The sequence below is a fragment of the Catharus ustulatus genome, chromosome 4 (assembly GCF_009819885.2).
Source record: "Catharus ustulatus isolate bCatUst1 chromosome 4, bCatUst1.pri.v2, whole genome shotgun sequence".
Taxonomy (NCBI): Eukaryota; Metazoa; Chordata; class Aves; order Passeriformes; family Turdidae; genus Catharus; species Catharus ustulatus.
The window spans coordinates 76954041-76979354 of record NC_046224.1 but is presented as its reverse complement, the minus strand read 5'-3'; the positions used below and the strand labels follow the sequence as shown (position 1 = coordinate 76979354).

The window sequence follows — 25314 nt, the reverse complement described above, 5'->3', positions numbered from 1 at the left end:
TGGAGTCTGAGGTGTTGGTGGTGTCGGTTTTTTTACTGTATGTTTTCCTCTTTGATTTTGGTTTGAATAGTTCGTGCCAAATGCAGATGAGATTCCCATCGCCTAATTCTAGTTATCTTAAAGTTAAGGGCTCATTTTCAGCTAATTGTCTAGACCCTCACTATCATCAGTGAAGAAATAGAGGCACTTCAGGAGTGATGAATCCCATCCTAAAATAGGTGTCTAAGTTGGGATTAATTGGAAGTAGCTGTCTTCCTCCACCAAATAGCAGGAGAGCACTGACAACTGGTTAGACAAAGAGGAGCTAAAGGCGGGTGAGATGGTCCCCCTCTTCTCTCTTTCTCAGTGATTTCACTGATTTAGGATGAGTTACATTTTTCAGTATTTGTGGAATAGTTTGACTGTGTGAAATAGACGGTGGTATCAAATCCACCAGATTCAAGACTACATAAGGCAGAAATGAATGTATCCAGTTGCCCTGGTCCTGTGCATGGGCAGCCTGTGCTTTGTTGGGGTTTGTCACATGGTAGCTGAAAAAACAAAAGCTGGTGCATAAAGCATTGTTCCTATTCCAGGTTGGGATCAGCCTAGAGATCAGCAGCCACCCACAGGGAAGGCTGCTTGGTTACTGCTCTGTACAAACTATGTCACAGTGACACTTCAAAGCTGTCCTCTCGCTTTCTCATCTGTTTTCTGAAACATAAATATTCTAAATGAATAACAAATTAAGCACACAGTGTGTGCAGTGTTACTCAAAAATAACTGGAATTGGAAAGCATTTCAAGCTGGCAGAAATATTAGACAAGTTTAATGCCATATAAATGGTTTTCTCAATAAAATTCAGAATTAATATCCATTAGAACATTAATGAAGGTTGAAACTTTCCTCAATAAAGAGAGTAATCAGTAACATTTTTACAGTAGGAATCCAGGGCTGTAATTTTTATTCTCATGCATTTTTTGTGAAATGCAGTGAATATGCCATTTAACATTAAATTTAGCAATAATGTTTCTATTTTGAGGTATATTTTGTAACAGAAACAAAACAACTGAAGGCAGCTATTAAACTTTCATTTGCCTCTTCAGAACAAAGGTTCTGCTTAATGTCTTTTGTAATTGGACAATAATGTTTTTTCAGATGACAGTGAACCCTTCACGGAGGAAGTGTGGACAAAACAGCCATTTCTGTGATATATGATGTCACCTCTATGAAAATTTGCTTAAACTTTAAAGGAATTTAAAGGTTTTTCAGCCTGCAGTGATTCTGGGTTGAGATAGGAGAAAGTAACACTGTCAGATTCTCATTAAGGCCTGCCCACCTCTGAAATACTTTCCCTGGATTTTGGTAGCAATGCCAGTATGCCAATGGAAAAAATTACTGAGTTTCTGTGAAGTGTTTTGGTTCTTGAACTACCCATTGTTTTTTTCTCTTCTCTTTGTTACTCTAGTTCAAGGAAAGGAGCACCTAAGAGGTGGAATTTCTGCTAGATTTTTATCAGAGCTTTCTCTGCTTCATACTTAAAAGCACTTAGACGCATTATGCTCACATTTTACTGATACAATCTTAATGTAAGAACTGCAAATCTTTAAAATGCTCAGCAGGCACAGAAATCTTTGCTGCAAGACCACATCTCTTGCTTGCTGTATGTGATAGTGGAAACAGATCAGTCAGTTAACTGCATAATTGTATTATTATGGTACACAATGCAGCATCTTTTCTCTAGTTGTTCCTTCAGCTGTACAAAACAAGATGCTGTAGATGTTTCATAACCAGACGATTCTTCCATTTTACTTTCATTAGGACATAACTTTTGCTAGCATTCTGATATTTATTCTTCTTTAATTAACCAAATTGTGACTATAAAGACATATACATCATGGGTTACTTTTTTCATCCTTTTAATAATAATAATAATAATAATAATAATAATAATAATAATAATAATAATAACAATCTTGTTGCAATTACTTTTCCATTTATTATCATTATAGATTTTTACAAAGGAATTTAACAAGCAGATATCTGGAGTTCTTAATGGAGTTGAAAGAATAGCCTATGCATGTCATTGTACATGCATAGTGGAATGACGAACATAAATCACATACCCCTCCACACACAGAAAACAAGGCACTGGTAAGACTGTACAAGTAATAAATGACCAAGAGGTTGTTGATACATTAAAAACTGAGCTTCTAGTGTCAGCAGCCGTCTCAACACCCTAAAGCTGTGCATGGTTTTGGGGCTCTCTGCTTGCTGGCCCCGCTGTGTCCCTCTTTCCATACGTGTTGGAGCCCACGTTTGTGGGTGAGTAAACAGCCCCGATGCTGCTGCTGGAGCGCACCAGGAAATCGGCCAAGCGCTGTGTCACACACGTGGCCGTGTTGCATTTCCTCTTCTCCAGCTGGTGGCTGCCAAGGTGAAACCAAGAGAGCCAGTATTAAGTCAAGAGATGAGCAATCGAGTGTGCCGCTTCTCATCACCATTTGAGCTCTGCTAACGTGGGAGTTCTTTTAATATGTGCATAAATACAGGAACATTAGAATCTTCCCACCACCTACTTTGTGCCTGAAAAAAATCCTTGTGCTGGGTGCTATTATCCATTTTAATGATGGGGTTATTCAAATGCAGAGACCTGAACAGTCATGTGTCATTTTTATTGATATCCTGCACAGCAGTTTATGACATCCAGAAAACCTATAATGATAGTATAGGTAAGACACTAAGTGAAAGCAATGACTAAATGTTTAACTTTGAGCTGAACTTCTAAATCTATTTAGAGCTCTTGCTGATATCATGAGGATTACTAACCTAATGATGATCAGTAACATTTATTTAGTTCTCGTGCTTCCACAGAATTATATCCTGCTCTCACTGAAGTGAGTGGCAATATCCCAGTCTGTACCAAGTGGATTAAATCCAAATAAAGGCTATTTCTCCCATCTGCACCACATATCATGAGAAGAAGGCTTTGCCAACTTCTGCCAACTTCAGAACCACTTAGGATTGTCTTTAGCTCTGTCTCTCTCCCACTTAGATCTGATTAAACAGAGGTTTCATCTACTGAAAAACTGCCACATCTCTTTTGAAACACCAGCAACTTGAAAGTTTTGATGTGATGAGAGAAAATCCTTTGCTGAATGATACTTTAGAGAGTGTCCAAGGAAGAATCCATATCTAGAAATAATTTATGATCTGAACTAACAGACCATTTACAGAACTCCATGTAAAAGTTATGTAGCATGATGAAGGTTTTTTAATTGCAATGGTTAGCTTCAGAGAGCTTAGGTTTTTAGATTTGTTTCTTAGACTGCTCTGTTCTTACTTCAGACAGAAATGCTTGCTTGCTGAGATTGCCTGCTGAGTTATTGCTTATTATTTTGGATTTCTTCATGCTGATACGGCATGAGTTAGACACCAGTTTGTGGCTGAAATTTACTGTGAAGAGCAATAATATCCCAGTTTCAAACTCTGAGCAGTTACCAATATGTTCTTTTGCTTACTGATTATTAAATCTGTCATTTAAAATGTCATATAACTTTTTGAAGATATTTGTATTGATCTAAGAATACAAGTGGAATAATACAAATGTCTGTATTATACTAGTTCTTCATTAGTAGATAGGTAGCAGTGTTTAAGTAATTATTATTTAAAGTCTGTAATTGCATTAAAAGAAAATTGTTGGATAGGGCTTTATATAACTTCTCGTTGACTTTCATGGGTATTTCTACTGGTTTTAATCAAGTCCTTAACACAGGAGGTTCAAAGAGCAACTGGTTCTCACAGAGATCCTGCTTTGTTTGTGGAGGAAGAATTTTCTTTTCCATTAAAGCTACAGAATCAGGCCCTGACACCCCAAGCTCAAAATTCCAGCCCTTAACAGGAAGCTGTTGGGTTTCTGTTTCATGTCTAGCCTGGTTGAACCCACCACCCCCTTTAGCTGTGTGGTCTGTGGCCTTTAAGTGAATATCTGCTGCCAGGAGACAGTTCACCCAGTGAGACATGGTTCTAGCCCCCAGAAAAGCAGATAAGGCACACCACACTCATAAAGGTGATGCCTTGTGTTTGAGTATTACAGTCATTTGGGGAGGGGTGTGGTATTTTTTTTAAACCAATAGCTGTCAAAATATCTCTGTTATAAAAATACTTTTGAGGGTACAAAAATTGCCATATAATATTATATTTTTAATATGTATTTAAAGAAAGAGGAGCAGGTAGCTGTATTATACATATGTATTTACTGTATTCATCTACCACAGAGCTGTCATTAAAAGAAATCCACTCAAAAGTCTGACAAAACTACATGAACTTGCAGGTCTCTTCAAACCTTGATGGTTCTGTGAACAGTAGAGTAGTTCAGTACTGTTTATCTTTTAGTACAAATTGCAAATAAATCTTGAAATGTTTTTATTCATTAAAAAGTTGCTTGAATTTGTAAATAAGATTATATTTCAGATACTTTAAATTCTCTCAGAACCAATTTCTTCTTTTCCTTCTTCCTGTGATTTAATTCATATTTAATTATGTGATTTAAAAATCGCTTATTTACTGAAAGCATTTATACTCTAAAATAATTCCATTCTAGTAGAGCCATAGTAATATTATTAAGAAGGGTATGTTTTCTCTTTTTTCCCCCCTCCAGGCTTGGAAATTTGACCAACTTTTAAAAAAGGAAGGCACTTGGAAAATACACCTTTCTTCTCAAGGTAATGTAGTATTTGTAGCCTTTGTAATTTATGAAAGTGTTACAATTGTAAAGTGATCAAATGATTTGCAACTTTTCCCCTGGATTTCACTTTCCACCCTGAATGCTTTAATCTTTATATTACAGGAAAGCTGATCTTAATGCATAGAGGAAAGCTCTGTTTAGTAGAAGGATATTTTAATCTCTTTTTTTTTTTTTTTTTTTGAGAAAAAACAGTAGTAGCTAAGTCTGTCAAGTAGCAGGATATCACTGGAGCAAAGTTTGCTTCACGATTCAATCTGATATGGCTGGAAGAAACAAGGAAAATCGATACCTTTTTGTCTCTGCTGCTGGTTGTTCTGGCATTTCCTCACCAAGTCCTGAGAGTGTATTCTGTGACATTACAGGCAACATCCATCCTTGTCTCTTGGAAGTACCATCAGATAGATCATCGTTCACTGACAGTAATCTTTGAACAACAGTAAAATAGTGAGCTTGAATAACTCCATTTTAATATTATTCGAGACATGAAAGCAAAAGCAACTCATGCAATAATCTGAACACCTTTTTTCCCTAAAAAAAAGAAATAAAATTGATGATTTGTTACCTCTCGATAGGTGTAGCTTCCAAACAGCTCAGAGTGACAGAAAGTGCAATGAAGAAAACTGACAGCTTTAGGTTGCACATCTTTCCTTCCCAACTTTCTGAAAAGAACAGTGATTCAAAACTGAAAGCTAACCCAAATACTCTTTTAGCACATCCCATCACTAATGCCCATTCTGTCCTAAATCAAGAGCAGCTAGTCTTTGTCACAGGCTAGAGTGAGAAAAATGATCCCTTCAAGTTTAGTGACACAATTTAGTTTCAAAAATATAGCTCTCGGCTATATTGTACTAGTTTCAATCCTATCCCTTATCTCTGGTTTGCATTTCCTGACAATTCTCAGTTTCAAATTCTGGTACCCAGTGCAGTTTATTTTAAAGTTGTCTTAGTCTTTTCCTGAAAAATGCTCTAAAGCACATCTGTTGCACTGCAGGTAAAATAAGGAAAAAGGGAAATTATTTACCTTTTTGTGGTCACAGATCTAACTGGAGAAGCCAGCAAGCCCCCTTGGTTAGCAAGAAGTGTGCATGCAACAATTCCACGCTTGCATCTAGCTCTGGAGTATCCTTTCGCCTCTTCCTTTCTGGCAAGTCATACGGCTCTTATATATCCTTGACACCTTTCTCAGCTCTGACATCAGGCAGCACAGAGGGACTGTCATTTATTCCAATCCCTATAGACAGAAAGTGCCCCAGAGAGCAGCAGTGGCAGGTGGGTCATTATTGCACTAGTGCATCAGTAAATATTCACCTGGTGCATGCAGAATGCCCTCATGAAGGTACTGCAATAGCATATTGCACATCAGAAATGTACCCTCGATTTTGCAGCTCTGATAAGCTGCTGAGGTAATATTCCCTGTGGGTGTTTTCGAGGGCTAAATAAGGTAACAAAAGTTACAAAGAAAGCCAGAGCAAATGAAGCACCAGGCCACTGGTAATTGAAATACAAGAAAATCTATTTCAGAAAATATGGAAAAGTTAAAGTTGTGGAGGTTTGCTGTAGAATATAGATAGAAAGAAAAGGTGTCTGAAGGGATAAAAGCCGTATGATGAATAAAGAAAGACTGCAAGTTATTTAAATTGACAGATAGAGTTCTCATTCAGGGTAACACAGTAGAAATCATGTACATTTTTCAGTCAAGTCTGAATGTGAATGAAAATTCTGTCAGTATGAATGTAAAATATCCTATTTTGCTAACACAGGTATACTTGTCATGAGTGAGAATGGAGTCAATTAATACTTTTCAGAAGGCAAAGACTAGGATTAAAAAGCGAGGAAATACCAGAATAAAATTACCTGTGCCAATTTATTTCTCTGGTATGCACTGAGTATGCATTTCAGGGAAAAATGTACAGACTAAATCCAGTGTTAATGAAATACCTAATTGCAGATTTCCAAGGCTACAGATTAGAACCATTTACCTCTGATTTCAGTGGAAATTAGGCAAATCACTTTTTAATTTTTTTTCTCTCCCCTTCTGGCTCCTTAGTTGCTGCGAGGTACCCTGTTGCCTTTGGAAAACAGGTCTTTTAATTATTGATAAAGATCAAGGTTCTGGCACAAAAGCTGAGCAAAAGTTCTGTTTGATGAGAAGTTACCATGTGCATTTTTTCTGTCCCCAAGAACACGAATTAGTTCAGAACTGCTTCAGTGCCAAGTCCCCTGCTTAACTGGAAACCCCCTTCTTTGTTGGTTTAGTCTGTAGTACCAGATTTTCATTGCAATGGCTCAAGTTCCAGTGTTGGCTCGCTTCAGGCATCTGTGCTACTTGAGGTGAATACTGAAGGGATATTTAGCTGGGATAGTAGCTTCTTAACTTGATTATAACAGTCTACAAAAAAGACTCTGGAATGTGACAGAATTTTTTGTTGGTTGTTGTAGATGTTGCTTTGGGGGGGGTTTATGCCTTGTGGTTTTTTGTTTGTTTATTTAGATGGATGCTACTGCTGGATATTTTGGTCTCTGTTTTTGATATGATCATATACTTCTTTTCACCAGGTTCCTGTAATTCCTCTCTGGATGGACAGTCCCAGTGTAAGAGAAGTAAGTACAGTGTTTTATCTTCAGCATGACAGTAGGTTCTGTGCAACATCTGAAACAAGTTTATCTCTCCAAATCTCTCACTGTAGAATTTGACTAGGATGAAATAACATTCTGGTGTCACTTTCACTGTGGCAGTTTCGCTTCTCTGAAATGATGGCATGATTAAACCCATTTTACAGAGATAGTATTGTGCTGAAAAACAATTATACTGATATTCTGTCTCAGGATTGCCATCAGCCAGTCTTCACTGCTTGGATATTGAACTTGAAAATGCCTTAGTGTGCTTTTTCCTGGGTAGATCCGTGTGCCACTGACACTCAGCAGTGGTCCTTATGCTCAGCCCCTGTGAGAGATGTTGTTTCAAATCCTGAAAAGCAATGGATGGATCAGTTTGTGTTTAAGATTTTTAAAGATTGAACCTAATACTCGAAATCTCCTCTTTATTAAGGCGTCTAAGTATGTGGTTTCTGCAACAAACTTGAATCAAGCTATGGGTTGAGAGAAATAAAATGAAATGCCAATCTTCAAATAAATATTGATCCCAAATTCTAATTGCTGCTGTACTGCAAGCAGGCTGGGGAGGGAGCCACTAGTGCTTTGAGAGAAGAAGAGAAAGGCTGCTTGTTGAGTGCACTGTAGAAATGAAAGTAGGCTCATGATGTCCCAGGAGCATTGCCAGCCTCCTGGGCTGCACAGCATCTTGGCAGAGTCAGCAAGAAGTCTATCCAGCAATTAGTCACATGTAAAGGTAACAAAATAAGGTTATTGCAGCTCCTGTTGCAAGTTCTCTTAAGCAGGGGTAGTGTTTTCCTATATAAACAGGAATGGAATATTAAATTGTGGAATCTCTTTGACAGCAGAACAATTCATGACTCAAATTTCAAGATGCTGGCCCTAAATACTTTGCAGTTAGTGCCATTCAATGAGTGGTTGGAAAGCTGTTTTTACCATTAACAAAGTTCTTTAACCTTGATCTTAGAAAAAAACCCTTATTCCTGTGCATTACAACTATTATCAGCCTAAGGGAAAAAAAAAATCAAGTGTTCTTATTAAAGAAATCTGAGATCAATTCTATTCTGACTAGTTACATGGTAATTTTAGATATTTATACTGGTGTTTAAGTTTTTAGGCAAAGACTTGTCTAAAGAACTATGCCTATACGAGGGTTAGGTGAGCTGAGGTATAAAAGCAATCCAAAAGACACATTTCCCTAATTCCTTGGTTCCTTCTGGAAACTACCCACACAATGTTTGGAATTCCAGAGATGCTGACCATGCTGTGCTCTGGGATGTACTGGCAGCAGAGGAACCGGGAACCGGCCTTGTCTCAAGCATCTGCTGCTTTCATGTGCTGGGGAGTGGGATTTGTATCACTAAATGTGGGATGAATATAGAGACCATTCCAGTGCCTGTTTCCTAGTGCACAAGTCTAAAACAGCTTATGTGATCTGTGTCTGTTTCTTCTTTTTGCCTCCAAAAGCAGCCTTGGGCAACTTGCTCAGGTGCACATGTTCACACTGTGGGTGTCTAAATGCAAATGAACTAAATTCCATCAGGGTGCTTCAACTCTCTTATGTACCTGAGATTAAAGATTGTTTCCTTCTTTCTCACATTTACCTTTTTCTTAGGCCATTTCTGGCACCTGCTGGGCAGCTGGTTCCCACTTCTAATGGCTACTTTTCAACATCTGAGCTCTACATTTGCTTAATAACGTTAATAAGACACATTAAGACTCTTGGTAATGGATGTGTCTATCCCATTTGTGAGTGTCAAAGCCACATTACCTGGTGCAGGCACTTCCCCAGCTGCTGTACAGCTGTGTGAGGCAGATGTCTCCAGTAAATTACGCTGTTGCTCAGTTACCAGGAACTGGAAGTGTGTGACTAACTCATGGATTAGTTGTCCTGTTGTATCAAAATACCAAAAGGGAAGGTTTAGTCATTAACTTGCAATGGGCTTATTTCATTTATTTTTTTTAATAAACCAGCGGTCGGAACAGCAGTAGAATTAGTAAGTGTCAGTGTAAATATTACCAGTAATGACACAGAATGGTGCACGTGTTACAGCTTGTAGCACAATGTTTAATGCCATTGTTTCCTGTTAACAGCAATTTTAGTAGCCTTTCATTCCTTTGAAATTAAGCTGCAAACCAAAAGTAGAGCATAAAAAGGAGGTTTCATTGATAGTATCAGCATCACTTGAAAAGTCCAAGTACAAATGGCCAAATCTGAAGTTAGAAGAGTCAGTCAGGTTTATATATCCTAAAATATCTAGGATTGATATTCATGAGCCTGGCTATCAGAACACTATTGTAGCAACTACAAACTCTGTGGAACATCAGAGGGAGCATTAAATCACTCTGCACAATTATGATTAGGAACCTTGATTGTTCCCTACATTTTTACATTTGGATGGGCAAAGTCTGAAAGTTTTGGCCATAATGCTCTCTTCCAGTATTTGTTGCTTGGTGCTATGTTATTGAATACTACAGTGTTTGCACTTTGTGGTGTGTGTGGAGTTTTAATTTTTTACTGTTAGCACTTAAGCTGTGTTCAAATAGTGCTTTATTCAAGTATGCTTTTGCTAGCACAACTTCATTTGTTACCCATGTGGCATGTGGGCCATTTCAGTGCTGATAAAAATACAAAGAGCTGTTTTTGTTGATCCCAAAACTGATGTTAAACTTGAGGAAGAAATATGTAAGAAGCAGCTGAGAGGTAAGGTGTGGAAAGTTATTCATTTCTCACCCACTGGAAAAAAAAAGATGATTCAGAAATAAACAGTGTCTGTCCATGGAATTGATGAGCAAATGACAAGAAGTAATTTGAGTAGTCAACAGTATTTTAAACCAACTTTTATGATGTATTTTGTTACTCAGCTCATGCCACTGATAGAACAATGATGTATCCTGAAAGGACTATTGCTAATGACTGCTCTGAGAATGAGCTCAGCAGTTTGTGCTAAATCAGTGCCTACAGCTGGGAACCCCTCAAGCAGGAGAAATAAACTCGGTGTTTAGATCAGAAAAGTCAGAACTGAAAGTGAGGTGGTTGCTGAGCTGTAGTTCCTTGTGCCATTCTTACTTACAGCTGATAGAATTTTAATTGTGTCCAACAATTTTCCTTTGAATACAACAGGAGGTTTAACTTCTTTGATTTGCTTTTCCCCTGTCTCTCCTGCAACCTGTTTCCAGAAGTTAAATGCAATACCAGGATTCCTTTTTGGTTACCTATGTCACTCCCAAGGGCTCTAAACAGTGCTAATGATAAATATGAATATGAAATAGAAATACTGTTCTTTTGTGGTAAACTGTGGGAAAACAGGTTGGAAGGGTAGTCGAGAAGGCAATCTCTCCTGATGAACTCCAGCTGTACTGATTACTGAGGATTACTGATTACTGAGAAATATCTGTGCCTGCCCAATGAGGTGGGGTGTTATTGAAGAGTGAGCTAGGTGGCTGTAGTTGTAGTTTGTGTGGGAGCTTGAGGCTAAGAGTCTACTGGAGTTTGGGCTGGAGGCTGCTGGCTGTGCTGTGAGGAGGAAGGGACATGTGGCTGTGCAAGGGACAGACAAGGTAAGAAGATGCTGTGTGAGGGACAGGTTGGGTAATGGATAGGTTGGGGTTAGCCAGTCATGCAGAGAGGAGAGAAGGAGCCAGAGCTGTGTGGAGCTGCCTGTCAGGTAAGGAGTCAGCATTGCCTGAGGGAAGTCCATTACAAGAAGATATGTAATAAAGGATTGGTGGTGATTCCAGGCCAGACTGTCTTGGCATAATTGTAACAATAAACTAAGTCATCCATTGCTTTCTACTATGCTAATTCTCTTCGGTCTCTTCCTACAGCAATTAATGTATAGGAAGGTGTTCAGGTTTCAGAGGTATTGCTGGAATGTCACCTGCCACTACTACAATAGAATAGGGAGTTCTCTAGCATGTGGTGTATTCGTGTGTACTTCAAAGCAAAACAAAAGGCCTTGCTAAAAGCAAGTGCAAGGTGACTAAATGGCATTACAGAGTCACAGAATGGCCTGAGTTGGAAGAGATGTTAAACATCACCCTGTTCCAACCCCCTGCCATGGCAGGGACACATTTCACTATCCCAGGTTGCTCACAGCCCCATCCAGCCTGGCCTTGGACACTTGCAGGGATCCAGGGGCAGCCACAGCTGCTCTGGGCACCCTGTACCAGGGCCTGCCCACCCTCACCTCCCACCTAAACCTAGTCTCTGTAAGTTGGAAGCTATTCCCCTAGATCTTGTCATTTCATACTTTAGTAAACTCTCTCTCCATCTTTTTTTTTAGACTCTCTTCAGGTTTTGGAAGGCCTCAATTAAGCCACCCCTAAGCTATTGAATGACAGAATGAAGTCTGCCTAAATTGCTCCTGTTACGGAAAAGAGCAGAATTACATGTTTGTGTGAAAGTGCTGTTTCTGATTTACTAAGTGTAACTGTGTGAAGTCCCCACATCTGTAATAGATGCAGTGAGACCAGGAACTGCTCCCTATGCTCCCCAGACTTATTCCACTGCAGGTGAATCACTGGCAAATGCAAGGCATATGAAATCAGCCACCTCTTAGAGAAAGTGCTCTTTTCAAAAGAATTCTGCACAGATTCATGCCACCTTTCATACATGTTGCAGTGCATAAGCTTTAAGTAAGTTCTCTTTTAAACTATCCCAGTTTTAAAAAAGATATTTTTTTTCTTTGTGTCTGCCAACTGCTGCAAGAGGATGACAATCTGGCTTTGTCTTGAAACACACTGAGTCCTTTAGATGATGCTGTCTTGACAGCTCTGCTATTAATAGTGGCGTTTTCCCTGCTGTTTAAAAAGGAGATGTGTGCTGAACTGAGGATCTGTTACGTTCATAATAATTCTTCACTACGGGTAGATGCATTCTATGAGGTTATGTAGGAGAATTTACGTTGACAATACCATGAAACATTAATTGACTTTATGGTATGTCATCATGCACAGCTGCAAAATAAGATAGCCCTCCTTCAAAAAGAGGTGTAGTAGGGTTGAATTTACAGTATACTTGAATCATTGTATGTGAGTTCAAGACCTGATCTTTTCATTCTGCTTGGAGATGAGAAAAGACTTTGAGAAGCACATGGAACATGAAATTTTCTTTCTACTATAAGCAGTCATTAAAAATTTATTAGAAGTTCATCATATCCATCTGAAAACATATAGTGGATTTTTGGTTGTGTCTTTTAAACCAAATATTGCTGTTTCCTTCTGTTTAGCAACAAATGAATTTTTGGCTGAGCTCATCCTTGATAACACAATTCAGGAATGGTGTGAAAAAGTCAGAACTTAAATGTGAGCTCTCACAAATACTTCAGGAGCTGCAGGTGACGTGGCTAGTCGAAAAGGTGGGGTTTTTTTGCAATAAATTGTTATTGAGCCAAACACCCAGTGGAAAATTGAAAGCACAGCTTTAGTGCAAGGTGGGGAAATGAGACTCTAGAGCCTTTCAGTCATTAACTTAGTGAAATAATTTCATATTAACGCAGGTTGTACCAATTAATGATGAAATTGCAATGGTAAAAAGTTGAAAAGTCACCTTATGGAAGCATTTGATTCAGAAAAGAGCCTTGTGCAGAGCAGCAGAGATGCACAGACTTCAGGACAAGGTTTTTTTAAATCTATAGGTATTGAATGTCTCCTGTATGTTTAGAATGGGTATCTTGTGTTCTGCTTTTGATTTTGTAATGTTTTCTGTTACATAAATTACTGTCTTCATAGGTAGTCTTTTTTGTTATTGTTATTTTTTTTGATTTGCAGGGTTCCTACGCATTTCCACTCTGGCTAGTGACCATGATTGTAGTGACTGTAGGCTTGGTTTTGTTAGTTTTCAGGGAGCTCCCCTGGGCTGCAAATGGCTCTTTTCATTTTAGAGAGCTATCACATTCCCACATGCTTATTGGAGTTGTGTTCATGCTTAGTGGCGTTGTGTTTAAAAATGAGCAGTGTTGGCCATGTCACATATAATTTCATGTCGACAGAACATTTCATACCACTTAGTGTAAACGAGGGGCTAACACATTCTTAAACTATTTTTTAGGATAAGCAGGCGTTATCTTTGTGGTGTTATGGATCACTGCTTTAAGTCATGTGTCATCCTGCTGCCTTTTATAATACTCATAAGAAATTGTACAAGTTAAAAAATCCACTGTTGAAATAGCAGTAGAAGTTATCACCTCAGAGGTGAGGTATTTTTTATTAGAGACTCTTAAAGCTACACTGTTATTTGGAGTCAGTATTTTAATTTTCACTACAGAGGATGTAGAGAGCCTAAAGAGGATGTGTATTTCACACAACTTTAACCTTTCTGAGAAAGTCTCTGTTTCAGGGGATCTTAGGAAATTTTCCTATGTTTTAAAAATGAGATGTTTGTAGCTAGATGGCTGTGCTTATAGGTGCATGCCTAGCTATGTGCCCGATTTCTGAAAGATACTGGGTCTTCTGCTCAGATGTTTCACTCTTTTTAGGACTGAGCTAAGTAAAATGTACCTGGAAAGGCCAGGAATATCACCTTTAACCACCTAGCCTGATGGTGTCTCTGCACACAAAGCATATTATCACACATCAAAAACCTTGTGGACTTGATGGATAGTCAAAGTGAAATTCTGTCAGACTACAGAAAGCACTGATTGATGAATCACAGGTAATGTAATTCTTCAGAAGAAAAGACTCCAGAGAGACTTTGAAGCTTTGAACTGCCAGTCAACCTGCAGTACATGTGTTCCTTGAACTTTTCTCAAAGTATGTTCCTGAGACCATATGCCTTGTTACTGGAAAGCTGATGACCTGATCACACAACAAATCCTTTTGTAGTTTAACTAGGAAGTACTGCCCAAAAGTATATACAGTGATTTCACGACTATAAGGCGCACCCTTTTGACTAAAATTTTCCCCCCAAATCTGGAAGTGCGCGTTATAGTCCGGTGCGCCTTATATAATGAACAAAGTTGCGAAATTTGCCAACCCGGAAGTGTGAGCTGCAATGGGGGGGCGGTGCCACGGGAGAGATGAGTCGCGAGGTGGGGGCGGGAGCCGCTGCGCGGGGAAGGAGGGAGCTGTCACCGGCCCCGGCCGCCGCGTGGGGAGGGAGGAAACCAGCGCCACTCTCTCCCCGCATGGCACACACGGGGCCAGCGTGGTGTCGCTCCGCTTTCTCCCTGCGCAACTCATACGGGGAGAGGACGGCGCCGCTCTCTCCCCGTACAAACCGTGCGGGGAGGGAGGGAGCAGGCGGCCACAGGAGCCACGAGTTGTGGCCACCCTGAGCCAACCCAGACCCCAGGCAGCCCCGAGCTGCCCCAGACTGCCCTGAGCTGCGCCTCGCCGGCTGGTGCCACAGGCAGACGGGAGTGCCGAGGCTCACGGCACGGGGAGGGCGCCTGGGGCTGCGTTTAAAGGCTACACCAATCTGTGAAAAATGTTTGCAAATTGAGCACCTGCCAGTAAACTCCACGATCGCAGGATTCCGTTACTATTTCGTTACTTTGTTGCGCGCAGCGCAGCTCCTCACTACAAAAAAAAAAGTGCACCTTATAGTCCCGTGGCCTTATATAATGTACAAAGTTGCAAAATTTGCCGGCTCTCGGAGGTGCACTTTATAGTCCAGTGTGCCTTATGGTCTGAAATTACTGTAATTGGGTTTTCAGCATTCTGGAAAGCTCTTTTGACGATTGAAACATTTATGTTTTCTAACACTTAAAACCACTAGTTTGTACAACAGAATGTCTTCCAGACTTGCAGCAGATTTTATGAAGAATAAAGAATTTCATGTCTTCATAAATGTTGCTGCAAGGCTAGAAGGCATGCCAAAACAAAAGCAAAGCCCCCAAATCCATACAAGTGGAAATCAATGTGCTAAACTGCTTTCTTAAAGGAGAAACTGTTATGGCAGTATGGTTTAAATAGATAAGTAGTTATGAAACCAGACAGGAATAGTGTTTTATACCTGTGCAGTATTATGTCCAAGGTATGGGTCTGAATGCTTTCTAGCCAAGTTTGTTTCTTGTTCTTGTGCTACATAAGAAAAAACTGATCAGTCGCGAGTTGAAAGGGATGACTAGAGTTGATGGCAGAGTTGAAGACAGATCTGAATTTTTATTTAGGCTGTAGCTGGCATGAACTCTATTGAGGTGAAAGGGAAGGACATTTTACTGGATTGTCAAAGTAAATATGAGTTCAGATTAAAAATGAGCAGAAAGTTTTGTGCCTCTCTGTGTTTCTGCACATACAGGGTAAAAATCATCCTACTTTTTTTATTAAATGCAGATGGATGGTTTTCTACCTGGGTTGAGTAGATCAAGTTCTTACCTCTGAGTCTCTTCACTAGTCACTACAAAGAGACCTTGTGGCTCCTCTTGATTACCTTAGTTTGGTATAAACATTGCCTATATTAATGCATTTTTGATTAATGGAGAATCAGTTAAATTATTATATCTTTGTTTGGTTTCCTCCTTTCTTCTGAGAAAATAGGTTCCCAAAATATCTTGAGCAGGTTTTTTTTTGTTTATGCTGATGATGGAACCCCTACAAGCAGGTTAAAGGTGAGAAAATGTGAAAGAACCTTTGTCATGAGGTTGCTATGCTCAGTTATGCTGGTCTGTTCAAAGGCTGAAGTTTGCAGTAAAGGTTTTGGAGTATGTACCCAGGTCAGGACACAACCCTGAAAAGCAAATTCTGTGTTGTCCTTGTAAGAGATTCTCCCTGTTGACCTCCATTTGGCTGGGAGGTACACGGCTATTGAGCTATTGCACTGCTGGAGAAGCAGATCTCAACAGATACCTCTGAGAAATAAAATGGTTTTAAACATTGCCCTGAGTCCACCTGTGAACTGATGGTGAACCTTCTGTGTCATGGTATCCTGATCTGATTTGCTGTGCCATGTCGTATGGGATAAGCAACCCATGGATGATGTAGTTTTGTGGAGAAGGACTTCACATTCCCAGCTTTTCATGCATTAGAAGTGGTTGCTTACAGCTGAAGTGCTGTTAAAGAGCTACTTGGTCTTCAGTGGTTTCAAAATCATGTGTCGTGTTTAGAGTGAGGGCACAAATATCTTCTGTGTGTTTGGTAGTAAATTATCATGGCATATGATTTAGACTAGGACCAATAACTACTCTGCACTTTTCATTGAGAACTTTGACTGATTTCCGTAAAAACACTTTTTATCCATTTGAATTTTCTGTGAGTTTGCACATGCAGCTATAAGTGGGTCCTGACCTTAGGCTAGGAGATGCTAGCTGACAGGATTTTTGTTCCTTGGCCAAGATGAGTATATCTAAAATGGCATAAAGAGAGATAAACAGAATAGGTGTCAGCTGACCTGATCTTTATCTGTCTAAAGATTAGTTATCCAGACTAAGCTAAGCTCTCAAGACTTCTAAATCAAAGGGAAGAAAGAAGAACCTCCAGAGAGCTTCTGCCTCCCACTTATTTTAGACAGCTGTTTTAAAATGGGGTAAATTACTCTCTGGAAATATCTGACTCGAATGCCTACTGTGAGACTCTGGATAAGTATCTTCAACACAACTCCTTTCTAAGAATAGGTTATACCTGATTCTGTACAAATACTTGATGTTCCTGAGGTATATTCCTTATAATGAAGCATTTGAATGATTAGAGCTACCCCTTTACCAGAAATCCCATGGAGAAGAAGGAATTCTGTATGCTAATATGTCATAGACTCTCTGTAATGCTTTATTACCCACGAATTCATCACCAACAAGAACAATGGTAAATGCCTTATCTATTGAATTTTACATAAATTTACTGAATATGAAACTGCATTTAGGAGCATGTGATAATGTCACATATCTACTCCTCTCTTCTTGAAGAGGTATTTAATTTGTATCTGTTACCAATTATAAATCACTTAAACTGCTCCTTAAAATAACTCCTGGGTTAATTTTTCTGCCATGGAGATAAATATTTAAAGGAAATTTTTAAGTGCCTACTACAAGGTCATGTTTATTTGACTGGAAATATTTAGTTTCTTTCTTTTTAAATTCCTTTGTTGGGTCTGAATCTTGCACTTTACTTGCCCTGAGGTGAAATCATTGTTGAACAGAATAATGGTACAGAAATTGCAGAATTGCAGTCCTGTATGTGATGTCTCTATGTTGTTTGTTAAATGTCTGTGAAGTTTATTTAATTGTTATTTAATAATTTATTAAACTCCAGGACCATGGCTTTTATTCCCCCATTTTGCTTATTTCAGTGGGCAGTATCCTTGCAGCCTGGACCACAGTTTTTTGTCTTACTGTCTTGTCAGAGGATTTTTAAATTTCCTAATTGGAGCAGTGGCTAAGTGAAGAAAATAGAAAATGCAAGAAAACTGTTGAAATACCTTAGGGAGAAATAAGAATTTACCTCAGTTTTTTGATAGAGGGTCAAAGGTGGGAATATGCTTACTGTTTCTTGCTCAGTTGCACAGGCCAAATCCCAGTATAGGCAGACATCAGGTGTGATTTGGAGACCATTAGAAACAGAAAACGGAAAGCAGTGCTATAGCTCTAATAAAATGTGTATTTTGTGAGGAAGTATTAGGCTTTTCACATATGAAAAGCATGTAAAGAGCTTTTTACTTGAGAGTTTTTCCCGTGTGTGAGAGCTGAGGGGATACCATGTCAGCAATTGAGGCTTTTCTGAATCCCAGTCCTGCCCTCACCACAAGTTTTACACCTGGCATTTAGGATTTTGGTGTGCATTAGTAGTTTTTTCTGGGAGGGGGACAAACACAAGTGTCAACAAGGGATTCAAGGTCACAAATGAAACCTATCTCAGCACCAAGACATGAAGGTGTATCTATTGATTCTTAGGTGTCATGTCTAATGGACTTAATTGAAGTCAAATTATCCCTTCTTGTCATGTAAATAGAACTATTTATGCTTGGTTAAATTGCTCTCTGATTTTGTAATATCCAGTAATCAGTAACATAATCTCATTCCCTTCCTCCCTTCTCACCATGTCACCCTTCCTAGAACTTCACCCAGCCTGTAGATTTACACACTTAGGTGAACTCCTAAAGTTCCTTTCTAACTTGTGGGTGCTCTCTGAATGTCTTCAGTGGACAGGAGTGTCGTCACTTCATGCTCAGAGATCTGACACAGATGTAGCCCTTGGCTTTTTTTTTTTTTTTTAATTTTATTTTTTCAGGGAAGAGGAAGAGGTGGACTTAGTTTTCCTTCCAAGCACTTAGTCCATGTCTGTCACATCTCAGCACTCTAAAATGCACTGCTGAAATAATTTGGCAAAAACACAAACTTGGCCCCGTGCTTGGTTAATTTTCAACAATGTAGATTTAATGTTAAAGTTCAAGTGTGCTGTATCTGTGATTTTTTGCAGAAACCTTTTCGAAACTGTAAGTACCTAATTGTTTTGCCATGAGAGTATTTTCCATTGTCTCAGTCTAACGTTAGTGTAATTGCATTTGAGTAACACTTTGAACTGTACTAGTAAAACAAGATTTCAAAAAGCTTTTTGCAACCAGAAAAATAAATTAGTTTAAAATTGACACTGTAATTACTTTCTGAATCGTTATGTTTCGTGATTTTTTTTAACCCTGTAAACAAAATAAAGATGTGGCAGTTTATCTGTATGACTAAGCTGAGCTAAATGGAAGATGAATTTTACATTGGTAGTAGAACATCCTCTTGGGACTTAAGCAAGACAACTTGGAAAACATTGCATCATCAACTTAATCCAGATATTTGGGTGCTTTTGTTCTTTTTATTAGCTAGAGTGAAATGTGATTTAAAACCATAAGATGTATTTCTGGGTTTGTGTGGGACACACGGGACCAAAATGATATCTCAGTGCCTACCTGCTGTTGTCAGCTGCACCAAACAAGCCTGTTTTGGTCCACCCAGGAAGGATCTGCTTTGGTTTTAAGCCAGCCTTGCTCAGCACAGGTCTCTTGGGATGCTGTGTGTCCTGCAGCTGCTTTGAGCTGCCCGCACTGTGAGAACCCCTTGTGCACTCTGCCAAGTGGGTGTCCTTGATCACTTCTCTGCCTTCCTGGTTGCCCGTGGAGATGACTGGAAGGGGCACTTGTGGTGTCATTGCCAACTTCCTAGCCTGCCATAAATAGGTCACCAACTCAGTGCACAAGTGCAGGGAGGAATTTTACTGCCCTCTTCCCTGGAATTTCAGTCAACATTGCAGGCCTATGAGTGGGATTCAGGTACAGGTGTTTACATGAGAGCTGGTAGGTCAGTTAGAATCTGAGGGCAGACTTTGCATAACTACTTTAATGTAAGTGTATTTTAATATAGCTATTTTGTGGCCTGTTTAATGAGCTAAAGAGGTTTGCAGACGAGTCTGAAGAGCCCAAGAGTGTAAACAAGGTACACAAGAGGAATGGACAAGGGAGAGCACGTAGGTGGGAGAAGGGAGAGGGAACACACTTTGTTCATCTTTAGGCACAGAAATGGCAATTCAAATTCTAACCTGGACTTAGTGTGGTATGGATGCACCTGAGCTGTTATGCACCCGTGTCTTTCTGACAATTTAGGCTGTTAGTCTGCATTGGCTTCAGTAACATTTGATGAAGTATGACCACAAAATACTATAAGACTGGGGAAAGTAATTTCAGAAACAGAGCTGGAAATAATAATTCCATCTACTTTGTGATTCAATTAATAGTCTTAATACTCAAGTAAAAAAATTATTGAATTCGTTTTTTTTCTTTCTGGATGATAATTTATGCTCTGAGAGAAGGTATAAATAATTAAAGGTGAACAATGCTATTTTGTTCTGTAGTTGGATGAAGAGCAGTGTGATGTGTCTGATTCCCCAAGTCAAACGGTAACAGGTTGCTGTCTGCTATCTTCGAGCGCCAGAACAGACATCCTGCAATTAGCCAGATGATGTTCCCAGTGTGTGATGGTGAAATGCAGGGACTGGTGCAGTAAGGCAAAGAATCCCTTTGCCAGCTCCTAAAAGAGAACAGGTATAGGGCACTGCTGTTAAGTTCTGGTATTGCTGGTGAGCTTCAGAGAAAAGCAGTATTTAGATAAGGTATAAATTATTCCTTGGGATATAAATCTTATTTCAAATTGCAAAAGGAAAAAAAAAAACTGTATGAGCACGCTTTAGTCCTGTGATTGAACACAGTTTGTGGAAGTATCTGTGAGCAAAGCAGAAATAAGAACTCTGTATCTATCATAGCTAAATGTTGGAGTTTTGACCACCTACAGTTAATTGTAAAGTATTTCCAAGAATGCTGTACTAACACATTATGCTTTTAAAAACTGGAAGGGAGAAGCTACAGAAGGAGTTAATGCCTAGTGAATTTGCTAGGAATCAAGTTAGTTAGGAAACACATTTGAGAGGATTAACATTGTTGTAGAAATTAATGTTTGAAGAGATTGACCAGGAGGGTGCCGAGTTGAAGAATTTGAAACGCAACTGAGTCCTATTGGTGGGCTTGTCAAGCTTGCTCCCCAGCCCTGAATGAAGTGGAAAACACAGAGCAGAGCAGGTGCTGCAGGATCACTTTTAAAGTGTGTCCAAGACAAAAAAAGAGGAAATTAATCTGTGTCCATCCTTCCTGTCAGGTAAGACTCTGACTTGGCCTGGTTTTCTTCACCTTACTCCATCAGGCTGCAGGGAACTGTATTGCGTAACTTTATTTAATGGAGTCTTTAGAATGAGACCTGTTTAATTCACTGTGCAAACCCTCAGATGTGTCTGGGCTTTTATAGGTAAGTATATCCAAGTCCCTGGAATATATTCCTCTTTCTTTGAACACATTCTTGGAATATATGTGAAATGCTAAAAAAGCAGGCAGCTTGTCATTCTCAAATCATCAAGTTGAGATGGAGATGAGTAAAAGTAGGCAGGTGAATAAAGAGGAATGTTTTTGAACATCTTGGGAGGGAAAGGAGAATGGAGTCTGTTTTGTGTCCATTTAGAACTTGAGTTGGTCTGGTGGCTTTGGTTTTATTTTGTTTTTATCTAATTCTAATGTCAAGAGATTGTCTCTCTTCTAATCAAGTTACTTCATTTGGAATAAAATCCCTTGGCTTGTAGGCTTTGTTGCAATCCAGTTTGCAATTATTCAAAGAAAATGCTAAAATATCAAATCTCTTAGAAGGAATAAAATATTTTTCCAACATGGGACAAAAAACTTGTGTTCTTTTCTCTCATCTTTTTCAACACTGTAATGGGATGGCTGACAGACTCCAAAACAGACATCAGTATCAATTAAAAAAAGCAACATGAACGAGCCTGAGAAGCCACGTGCAGAGGACAAAATCTGCTGCATTTCCAAGCTGAAGGTACAATATTTCAGCAGTTTTGCAAGAACACACAACTGTAATTAGTTGCTTTTACAGTATTTTGGTAGAAATTGCAGCCTAGAGTAAATTAATGGATAACCTGTTCTTTTGTATCCTTAATGCCCTAACTGAGGTCAAAGAAGTTGGTAAGCATCTGTGCTGGTTTTTGCTCTCCCTGAACTTTGCACTCTGGTGTGCTGGAGGTATTGATTGATTGCTGCTTTGAAGCTCCGCCACTGAATTTGTATAATCCCCTCATCTCACATGTTTACCCTTCCTTCTTAAAGCTGTGAAATGAGTCTTACTGACTGGGATGTGGCAATAAAAATTGGCTATTGGTTTTGAATAGTAATTCAAGTTGTCAAGCAATGCTAGAAAGTCTTTTAACCTGAGTTTTTAAAATAGTCATTAAAAAACTAAATACACTTCTTTTGCTTTTTAGCTTTTGCAGCAGATGTGTTTAAAAGTAATGTTGATTTAATTTCCGAAATGTTTTTTAAAAAGAAGCCTGAAGTTATAAGTATTTCAATACAATTGCACTCGTTAATTTTAACTTTTTAACTGTCAGTTGCTACTAATTGTCTTGTATAAAGGATGTGTTATTTACTCCTTTTGGTTGAAATTGCTTGTTGTGGCCTCCTGACCTCTGCTGAGATGGGAGAACAGATCCTGGATTGAGTAATTCAGCCCAAGGAAATGATCTTGGTTCTGCAAGCAATTTGTCATTGAGATGAACAGAGGGTGTGGGAAGGTCCTGCAGGTGGCAACCTTGCAGCAGGCACACAGCTGCCTTGCCTGGGTAAATGGGACTTGGGGCTTATGAAGGGTCTTAGGCAATGAGAGAAGATGAAGAACAAAGTTTTTTTGGTTGTTGTTTGGGCGTTTGTTTGTTTTTGGTTTCATTTTGTTTTTTGTTTTTTTGTTTAGTGAAGCCGTAACTCTAGAAAAATAATAGATGATGGGATTTTTGCACATCAGTGGAACAGAGCTGCTCATTTTTTAAACTGGAAACACACCTTCACTGGAGGAAATAACCACTGAGCATTAATATGTACTTTTGAGTTGTTTATGCGTTCTTCTCTTCCTTAGGTATTTCTGCTGGCACTGTCACTTGCATTCCTTGGGAAAACTATGTCTGGTGCTTACATGAACAGCATGTACACCCAGATAGAGAAACAATTTAATATCCCAGCTTCTTTAGTGGGCATCATTAATGGAAGCTTTGAAATTGGTAATCTCTCACTTTAATTTTTCTGGTTCTTTGAAATTGTAATATGTGGTATGAGCATGTATTGGTGACTCTCATTTGTGCTCAGTTACTGTCTGTGACAATAGCGGCCAGCTCTGTCATTCTTTGGAGCTCATATGTAACCATTTCATGCCTTGGAAACAAATAGGAGCACTTGAATGGGCGCATCTAGGTTTAAAAACTGGTGCAGCTAATTTCTGCACTATCATAAGATATGGCAGGGCAACTAACAAAACAGAATTAGTTTATGAGATGTGTATTGAATCTTTCTGAAGAAAAGTGACCATGTAAACTTTGTTTGAATTTAAGATCCTATTTAGTATTTTGCAATTCCTGTGTTTAAACTCTGTTGGAGTGGATTGTGAATCCTTACCTAAACTCAATAATATTTTAAGGTTTCATACTTGTACAACTGTACCTGCAAAGAAGGTTTCCTGTTCTACTTTTAGTGCCCCTTACGTTGCCTGCCAGTAAACTTTGTTGTAGTCTAGAAGAGTCATTGAAGCCCCTGTTTCCATACAAGCCTGTTTACAAATTATGAAATTACATGAAAAAGGCATTATTTTCTTTCAGTGCATGGCACTTGTCACCCAGAGACATGATTTTGTTCTTCTGACAAAAAACCCACAAAATTAGTAGGTGTGCAATTATCAAATTGCTATTTTTACAGGGCCTGATTCATAACATGAAGCTTGATTCTTTTCTTAGTTGCATAGTAATAAATGGAGACAATTAACTAGTTCTAAGTGGAGGAGAGGAAAATGAAGGATTTTAGTACATTTGTTTTTAAATGGTACTAGGTATAAAAGACCTTTGTTTTTTATTCTTAAGCGATTCATTAATATTTAATATTTAATTCCTTTTTTATTGTCCTCTTGTGTTTATTTTCACTATGAAAACCACTACGATATGCACTTCCATGTTTCCCTACACATTACAAAATAAGGTATCCTAGAGGAGTAACTTCCTAAAACAGCTTTTATTCTGCAGTCCCTGGGCCTGATCTCTATGCAAAGTAGTGGGAAATTTCTTCTATATAAAGGTGCACTCAAAAATCTCACTGTGATCTGTTTTCCATTTTGCCCTTTATGCTCATATTCTTTTCATGTGATGTAACTCTTCCAAAAAAAGATCATACATAGCAGGGAGTTACTGCACCATGTAGGCAGTTCCCTGTCTAGTGATACTTTTTGCAAGACAAGAAAAGAAACAAGTTGAGCTTACAAAATAGACTCAAAGTTGTGTTGCACCTTGAAAGATGTTGGGATGCTTTGGTTTGTAAATTGTGATTCAGGTTCTCTTTGCAGGTAACTTGCTACTGATAGCATTTGTGAGTTACTTCGGAGCAAAGCTTCACAGACCCAGAATAATTGCTTTGGGCTGCACTATTCTGTCCTTTGGATGTCTTTTGATATCACTTCCTCATTTTCTCTTTGGCAGGTAAGTGTTTTGTTGAACTCGCCACAACCTCTGCCATCCTTACTTGCATTAATCCATGCATCTTTCCACTGAGTGGTTTGCTTATGGGGAGAGACCTTGCTGAGCATGGATGCCATATAATCATTGCAGAGCACTTTGTTTGGTTTTGCTCCTGAGATGGCTTCAAAAGTCAGTCATCGCCTTCTGGGGAGAGTCAGCCCTCTGGTGGGCACCTTCCCTTGCCTTTGCCTTCATCCTTTTGCTGCCCCTTGTGTGGGCTCTCCTGAGTGGTGTGGGCTGTGATGCTGTCACTTGACACTGCTAGCTCTTACCTGCTTGCATGGACAATAGAAGGTGATGTCCAGAGATCTGTCTGGAACCTGGATGGCAGATCATATTGCATACTGTGTTGACAAGCCTCTACTGATGGTACTGACTCCTCAACTTCTTTAAAATTTTTTTTTTACTTGCCTTAAAAAAAAAAAACAAACCAAAAACCAATGTAAGCTTGTGTAGGTTTTAATCAAGAAGGTGTTTTTTGATATTTCTATCTTGTTGTGGAATGGCTCTGACAGCCTTGGCAGTACTCTCTGTTAACTTTTGGCAATGATTCCCTTCTTCCTACAGCTATGCACTCTTCTAATAGGTAGCTCCCTTACTCCAGGGTAGACAAATGAGATGATTCTCATTAATATCTTCTTGACCTGCACATGCTTTCCTTTGATTCCAACAGGTATCATATTGAAAGCAGCATTTCACAACAAGAGAATTTTTCAGTGGTACCTCTATGCCTTGTTAATCAAAATTTGTCCTCTTTGCCTACAGAGGAACCATCAACAGGTATGACTGTTCCTCTGTGTATTAAAATGTTTGTGTCTAGAGCATCTGAATAAATGGGTTTTTATTATTAACAATTGGTTTTGGTTTTGATCAGTACTCTCTGATGGCCTAGGAACTAGAGGTCAGGAAATTTCTTGGCCTTTGTTTCTTTGGCTCCTGAGTGAAAATATTTCTTTGAT

At 39.1% G+C, this 25314-nt stretch overlaps 2 protein-coding genes across 16 annotated transcripts in view; one reads left to right on the top strand and one right to left on the bottom strand.

Annotated features, from left to right (window-relative positions):
• LOC116995801 (solute carrier organic anion transporter family member 1A2-like) overlaps window positions 1-25314 on the top strand; it is a 41010-nt gene that overhangs the window by 4697 nt on the left and 10999 nt on the right. For 5 of the 14 annotated variants that reach the window (XM_033058780.2, XM_033058774.2, XM_033058779.2 and 2 more), the window contains 6 exons: window positions 4640-4703; window positions 7283-7327; window positions 21529-21627; window positions 22717-22858; window positions 24184-24316; window positions 25029-25135. In XM_033058780.2, coding sequence (XP_032914671.1) covers window positions 7304-7327; window positions 21529-21627; window positions 22717-22858; window positions 24184-24316; window positions 25029-25135 — 505 coding nt within the window. In that variant the 5' untranslated portion in view covers window positions 4640-4703; window positions 7283-7303. Of the gene's footprint in view, window positions 1-4639; window positions 4704-5979; window positions 5996-6998; window positions 7058-7088; window positions 7156-7282; window positions 7328-20768; window positions 20905-21528; window positions 21628-22716; window positions 22859-24170; window positions 24317-25028; window positions 25136-25314 lie in introns of those variants that run through there. The other 9 variants (XM_033058785.2, XM_033058777.2, XM_033058782.2 and 6 more) reach the window with 9 other exon arrangements.
• Window positions 1955-6891, bottom strand: LOC116995802 (islet amyloid polypeptide-like). 2 transcript variants are annotated; one of them, XM_033058790.2, is made up of 5 exons: window positions 6706-6890; window positions 5748-5957; window positions 5289-5385; window positions 5016-5150; window positions 1955-2408 (listed from the first exon to the last, which is right to left on the bottom strand). In XM_033058790.2, the coding sequence occupies exons 3-5, from the start codon at window positions 5366-5368 to the stop codon at window positions 2219-2221; spliced, it is 405 nt and encodes a 134-aa protein (XP_032914681.1). In that variant the 5' UTR covers window positions 5369-5385; window positions 5748-5957; window positions 6706-6890; the 3' UTR covers window positions 1955-2218. The 2 variants fall into 2 exon arrangements, with proteins under 2 accessions (XP_032914681.1, XP_032914682.1); XM_033058791.2 differs by having other exon boundaries at window positions 2022-2408; window positions 5289-5381; window positions 6706-6891.

Excerpts from the sequence above, each read along its gene's own strand:
- LOC116995802 (XM_033058791.2), bottom strand. The coding sequence starts at position 5,368 with ATGTGCAACCTAAAGCTGTCAGTTTTCTTCATTGCACTTTCTGTCACT. Across the intron at positions 5,151-5,288 it reads GAAGCTACACCTATCGAGAG|ATTACTGTCAGTGAACGATG; the intron begins GTAACAAATCAT and ends TGTTGTTCAAAG. Across the intron at positions 2,409-5,015 it reads CCAGCAGCAGAGACAAAAAG|CCACCAGCTGGAGAAGAGGA; the intron begins GTATCGATTTTC and ends TCACCTTGGCAG.